Source organism: Microchirus variegatus (genome assembly GCF_963457635.1).
Source record: "Microchirus variegatus genome assembly, chromosome: 3".
Lineage (NCBI taxonomy): Eukaryota > Metazoa > Chordata > Actinopteri > Pleuronectiformes > Soleidae > Microchirus > Microchirus variegatus.
Genome location: NC_139804.1, coordinates 5446735 through 5453740, shown reverse-complemented (window position 1 = coordinate 5453740; position 7006 = coordinate 5446735). Strand labels below are relative to the sequence as shown.

The 7006-nt window shown below is 41.6% G+C and overlaps 1 protein-coding gene across 6 annotated transcripts; it reads left to right on the top strand.

Annotated features, from left to right (window-relative positions):
• Positions 1-210: 210 nt before the first annotated feature.
• On the top strand, positions 211-6790 carry LOC310924431 (arfaptin-2-like; the record flags this gene model as incomplete). 6 transcript variants are annotated; one of them, XM_083886159.1, is made up of 9 exons in its annotated part: positions 211-314; positions 1281-1389; positions 2541-2603; positions 3115-3204; positions 3336-3439; positions 4945-5166; positions 5253-5410; positions 5499-5673; positions 6613-6790. In XM_083886159.1, the coding sequence occupies 9 exons, from the start codon at positions 216-218 to the stop codon at positions 6766-6768; spliced, it is 1176 nt and encodes a 391-aa protein (XP_083742285.1). In that variant the 3' UTR covers positions 6769-6790. The 6 variants fall into 6 exon arrangements, with proteins under 6 accessions (XP_083742285.1, XP_083742287.1, XP_083742290.1 ...); XM_083886161.1 differs by lacking the exon at positions 2541-2603; XM_083886160.1 differs by lacking the exon at positions 3115-3204 and having other exon boundaries at positions 216-347; positions 2541-2609.
• Between the last annotated feature and the right edge of the window lie 216 nt (positions 6791-7006).

The following is a 7006-nucleotide window of genomic DNA, read 5'->3' as shown; positions in this document are numbered from 1 at the left end:
CGGTGAGGAAGCTAGCTGTCACTTTTCTTTTTTTTTTTTACAGCCACATCAGCAGCAGCTGTGCTATTAGCTTCTGTCACGTTAGCATCAAGCTGTGCATGTGTGTGTATGTGTCAGCCTTTGTTGTTGTTGTTGTTGTTGTTGTTCTCACTGTTATCAAAGTGCACGTTGATGTGTGAGTGTTGCGCTGCTTTTCTGATTGCAGAGATTTCATAATGGCAGACAGTATCATGAGCAAAGCTGCTACCATGGAGATCCCCATTAACAGCAATGGAGACACAGGGACTCTGCCAGAGGATGACAGCCTGGAGCAGGTCAGTCAGTCACTGTCACCTCTGAATCAGCATATTTCTATTTCATACTGTTTCTTTATTTATTTGTTTATTTATTCTGTGTGTAACTGCTGGTTAAAGACCAGCTGTCACCTACACAGGCCTGTTAACATACACAGGCCTGCAGCTACTGTATTTATCTTATTAGCATAACAGTGAAACCAGCCATATGTGCATCCACAGACATACAGATGTTTATTAAAAACACAAACCCATGCTGCACACACGTGGCATATCTGTATTCTTTATGTCTGATATCGTAGCCTCATTGTGCATCACCTTAATGAAATTCAACAAGGGCATATAGAATGAAACACACGACAAATATCTTAAATACGGAAATACAATGGGGGGGGGGGGGGAATTGAAAAATAACACATATGTGCGTGTGCTTGTATGGACAGACACCCCCAAAATGCTCATGTTCATACACACATTTACTTTAAAGTCAAAAGCATGTACACAATTTCCACAATCCACTTAATAAAGAGCCATGGAAAGGTATCAAACTATGATTGACATGGTAATGTGGCCTCTGTCATCATCTCTCATCAAATACTACTACTACTAATTTTTTTTTAAAATTATATATATATAATATATTTTTTAAGTAAATTATATAATATAAGCTGATGGTAATATTAGTGAACAATTATAAACAAATACAAGTGGCAGTCAGTGTAGCAGTAGTATCACACAGACAAATGATATAGATAAATACATCATTTAACACCATGTAAACAATCTTGTATGGTATCTTCTTTATTTAGTTTGATTTTTACAAAAGAAATGCATGATTTCTTCTCATTTGCGCAAAATATATATCACGGTCATATCATTGTATAATACACTATAGCTTATTTATTTGACAGTTTTCAGGTTATTCTACCTAAAGTTAGTATTTCTTGCCTTCTAAACCAACCAACGTCTTTGTTGTGACTCCATCAGGATTTGCAGCAGGTGATGGTCTCTGGACCCAACCTGAACGAAACCAGCATCGTCTCCGGAGGTTATGGAGGGCCAGCAGGGGGCATCATTCCAACCAGCGCCATCAAAGGTAATGCCAGAAAAAAACCCTGAATGCAATGCATTTCTCACAGGGCTTTGATTTGTTGTTTATTCTTGTGGGGGGAAAAACAGCTGGGGAAGAGTTTGTGCTTGAAACATCAGTGGAAATAATAATAATAATTTAAAAAAAAAACTTTTAAATGTCAGCTTTAAGGTGTGCAGATGCTCTCCTGCTTTTTCACTGCTACTTTATGAAGATTTGGTTCATAGAGTTAAGTTTCAATGTTGCGTGTCTTATTTTTTGCATAAATTGCTTGAAATGATCAAAATAACTATGGCAGTTTCATAAGGCAACTGACTGGTAAAGTTAACCACAAGGTCCCTGCAGGTTTTAACAAGTCAAATTTAAGACTTTTTAAGACTTTTTTAAGACCGTAATGAATACAATTTAAGACCCATTTCAAAGCCATAATGGTAAAAAAAAAGTTGGAGAATTCGAGCCAAAAATTGTTGAACTTGCAATTTGGCTTAGCTGTGGGCTTACCTTAAGTTTTTTCCACTGCTATGCTAAGCTATAACAGACCGCGGCGCGCGCACAGCACACTAGCTAGTGGTGCTTGATAAATTCTCACCGGGCAGCACAGGTGACCTACTTTAGTTCCATGTTGTGGTTATGTTATCACATCCTCAAAAATAGAAACATTTCAATGCGAGACTGAAGTTTATGCACGTTTTAAATAACGTTCATAGATTTTTAAGACCTTTCAAAGTTGTATTTAAGACCTTTTAGGAGATTTTAGGAGAATTTAAGACATTTTAAGGCCTTAAATTCAAATTATTGGATTTAAGACATTTTAAGACCCCGCGGATACCCTGAACCAGGTTCATGTTGAACAACACTAATGGTCTGTTTTTCCAATCTACATTTCATGTCAGCAGTATTTTCGATTTAAAAAATATATATTTTTCACTTTCATAAAGTGTCTGAGAACAAACATGACTCATTTGTAATCGGTGGTCGATTAAGCAGATGAGTCGGTCCACCTCTACCTCCTCGGATTGTCCACTTCGCAGTCACACATCGGTCGTTGCCTAATTCTCATACCAAGCCTGTTTCCTCCTTGTATTTGAACGTGTCACTGTAGAGAGCTGCTGACCTCCATGCTCATGGTTCATGTCACAAACATCCATATCCTACAGGGCCTGCAATTCACTTCAACCCCGAGTATCTGGACAGGAGACGAGCCCCTGCATCAGGACCAGGTGGCTGTGCAACCCAACAACCCTTATACATATATATATAAGTTAACCTATGTTGGTCTGTCTTGGTCCTCCCCTGATAAACGTTTTTTTTTTATATATTGCTTGACCAAGGGAGTTGTATGCGGTCTTGCTTGTTCCTCTTCAACTCACAGCTTCAGAAGCAAAGGAATATTTTTGGCAGCTGTCAAAGTTAGAGCTGTATTAACCTTCCGTCACTTGAAATTTATCGCCGTGCCGGTGTCTGTTAAGGACGACCTGTGTGAAATGCACTTTGAACGAATGTCATTGCTCATGCCATGAAGTCCATTCTCTTCATCCATTTCCTGCACGAGTTTTCCCCGCACGTTTTAACCTCCTCGTCATGCTGTGTCCTCCGCCACAGAGACTAACCTTTACCTTTCAGTCTTAGCAGCCTTCAGCTCTTCAGCTGCATAATCCAAGCTGCCTCTGACACATGCTCCACTGTTCTTCTCATCTTCACTCTGTTATCACCCCGCCATGCTCATTTCAGACATCCGCATGAAATCCAGAGGTATTTGTTTGCCTAAAAGCCAGTCTGCTGCTGCCGGTCGACTTGCCCAACACACAACGCAGCATCCAGGTATCACCCGGCTCATGTCCAACATAAAGTCCTCTTTCATGTCCCGCAACAAGATTTTTTGTAAATCAATGCCTCATTGTCTTTAATGGAAATTCATTAGAATGTGTATTGTTGTTTTTCTTATCTCTAAGGCTCATCAAACCATAATCCTGCCTCTTCAACTGAGGAGGTTACACGTGGTGTGGCTGTGGAGAAATTGGATAGTGTGAAGAAATGGGGAATTAACACATACAAGGTATTGGGCACATATTTATCACATTTCTGTTACATGTACGGCAGTTTTGGTTGTCACCATCATTAGTGTGCATGCTGAAAGGCAGCACACTATTGTCCTTCTTAAGTTTTCTTCGATTTTTGGTCAGATTTTTGGTCAGCTCCTGCTCCTGCTCCTAGACCTTTTGAGATATCTCCACCGATCCAACTCTGGAACGTCCGGCCAGAACCGGTGTAGTGTGGAAATTGAAGATAGCGTTACTGATCCTTGTCGTTCTTTAGCCATTGGATTGGATAGAAAGCGAAACAAAACTTTCACAGGTCACATATGTTGTCCGATCTTCATGAAACTTGACATACACGATCCTTGGACCAAGCCTCACAAAAGTTCCCAGAAGGATTTTTGATTTTCTGAACAGCTAGACGAAATCGGCGGCATAGCCTCCAAACAGGAAGTTAGCTCATGTATCAGGAACGCTTTCACGTATCGAAACCAAACTTTGTTAACACCTGTGTTATAAATGATTGTTGCTTCCTCTTAAGTTATTGCCACACAAAGATAATTAAGTCCATCAGCCCCATGCAACACTGTGTTTTACTGCTTTACTGACCAACACAGTAGGCTAAAGCAGTAAAGTAGTGTTTTCAATGGTATGCTGCATACAGGAAGTGATTAATTTCACTTCCAAGACTGACAAAACGTGGGGAGGGAAGCACTAACAGCAACTCCCAACTGGTGAGAAGGCTGCAGTTGGTCTCAGTATGGCTGAAAAATGTTACTACTGTAGTGAATTCTTCTGCTAACAACTGCACTCTCAGCAGTTTGCTAGCTAGCTAGCTTGTTAGCGGGACCGTATCTATGTTCCCCGGATCCTATGTTCCCCGCTTTGTATGTGACCAGGTAACATAGGACCCTTTCTCTAAAAAAGGGTTCTATGTTCCCCGCTGTTCACCCAAAAGGACCCGGGGAACATAGAACCCTACCCCTTACCCTTACCCTAACCCTAACCCTAACCCTTTCCCTTACCCTAACCCTTACCCTTACCCTTACCCTAACCCTAACCCTGGAGCTCCACACCCAGGCTTCCACAAAGTGGGGAACATAGGACCCTTTTTTAAAAAAAAGGTCCGATGCTCCCCGATCGGGGAACATAGGACCCGGGGAACATAGGTACAACCCCCTAGTTAGCTTGTTAGGAGCATTTATCCTGTCAAACTGCTTTGTGCTACTAGATAGTAGCATGGGTGGGGGGGTGCGAGAGATACATGAGACATAGAGCTGATAGTATTACACAGAATTCATCAGGAAGGTGATAAATATGACGCAATGTAGCTTCAAGTCATCGTTTCTCCTTTTCTATGATGCAATATTGGGGGGGTTCGTCTGGGAGAAGATCATATTCTGCGTGAACCTGCGTCACTCATGTGTTCTGTAATCACAACTTCCAAATAAAACGCAGGTTATATCATGCACGTTGAAGATTTGATCTTGTTTTTAGTCTCGCTGCTACTTTCTCCGCCCTCCAGTGCACCAGACAGATGTTTTCCGAGCGATTTGGCCGAGGCTCGCGAACGGTAGACCTGGAGCTCGAGGCCCAGATCGACGTGTTGAGAGACACCAAGAGCAAGTATGAGCTGATCCTCAGACTGGCCACAGCACTCATCGAACATTTTCAGAGCATGGTTCAGACGCAGCAGGCTTTAGGAGACACCTTCACCGACCTCAGCCAGAAGTCTCCAGAGCTGCAGGTACGCTGGCGCCAAAGCCGCGCACTTGACGTGAAATGAAAGTTTGGTAATTGGTGATGTAAAAACGTGAGTTTTTCCTTTTGCAGGATGAGTTTGGTTATAACGCGGAAACGCAGAAGCTGCTGTGTAAGAACGGCGAAGCTCTGCTCGGCGCCATTAGCTTCTTTGTCTCCAGCGTCAACACCTTGGTCAATAAGACAATGGACGACACTTTGTTGACCATTAAGCACTATGAAAATGCAAGGTAACAAATATTGGGATATACCGTGTAGGATTTTTTTGAGGGAAATGAACTGAATGTGACAGCCTTGTCCTATTTTTACACACTTCAGACTTGAGTTTGACGCCTACCGCTCCGATCTGGAGGAGCTGAGTTTGGGCCCAAGGGACGCGGCTGCCGTGGTTCGCATTGATATGGCTCAGCAAGAGTACCAGGTACACAGAGACAAGTATGAAAGGCTGCGGAGCGACGTCACCATCAAGCTCAAATTCCTGGAGGAAAACAAGGTTCGTCGTCTGTGATTTCTCTCTCTTGATGTGGTGGCAGGATAAGAGGAGGTTACACGGGTAGACAGGCAATCATCGCAATGTTTTTATCACTGTCATCGTCGACGGGTTCGCTTCATTTGCAGTTTTACTACCGCATGAAATGGAAAAATCACAGGAAAGCTAACAATTGTGTTCACGCAACAGGTCAGCGATGATCTCCACCAGATAAAAGGCTTTCAAGACGTGGACAACATTGTTAAGTCTACTTTTTAAAAGTTACTTTAAAGGCGCCATATGTAAGAATGTGGCCAAAAAGGGTTACTACACTAAAATTTAAAATACCTAGGTCTTCGTCGTAGGTTTTGTTTTCTTCGCCAGACGTAACTGGTAACCCGTGGTTGCTCGGCAGCTGAGACTTGAATGACTGCAATGATTGGTAGACGGCGGTAGGTGGCGCCACATGCCGAAACATGATTTCAAAACATAAACATGATTTGCGGTCCGCAAAATATTTGTTTTGATGCAAATGTTTTGGCTGTACTGTTGTTGTTGGTGAGTTCACTATGTTATATGAATATTATTCATGTGTCTCTGTGACATATTAGGAGGATTTTATGACCAGTTACTTTAGATTTATTACATAATGCAGCTTTAATACTTTTTATAAAATATTTGTACCTACATAAAGGCAAAATAAGCACCTGTTTTTAAATGGGGGAAAATCAGCGAGAGTTGATGTTGATAATTACTGTTAAATTAAACTATAATAACTTCAATTACATAGCAAATCATACACAATTTTCTAAATTGTAATGGTTTATTTTGATGTCTGAAGAGCCACTGTATCTGAGAGGAATGCACAGATTATTTTTGAGTTGCTAACATCTTAGACGTTTTTCTAAACCGTGTTTGTAATGGCCGACGTCTGAAGTCCTTTCCTTTCCCGTTGTATTCCAGGTGAAGGTGATGCACAAGCAGCTGCTCCTCTTCCATAATGCCATCTCGGCTTACTTTGCTGGCAACCAGCAGCAGCTGGAACAAACTCTGATACAGTTCAATGTAAAGTTGCAGCCCCCGGGATCGCAAAAGCCGTCCTGGCTGGAGGAGCAGTAAAAAAAAAAAGAAAAGAGAAGAACATGCCAACGTTAAGGTTAGACGGTCAAGAGTCTGCTGTATAATGGAGTATATCGTAGGATCAATAGTGGCCAGTGAGGGAAAGGAAATGCTAGAGAAATCATTTTTTGTAAAGTTTTACAGTATCACTTATTTTACACATCGGATGTATTTACTTTATTTTTGTCGTTACGTCGCAAAATATCCTATTTTTTACGTAGTTATTCCTTTAGGTACA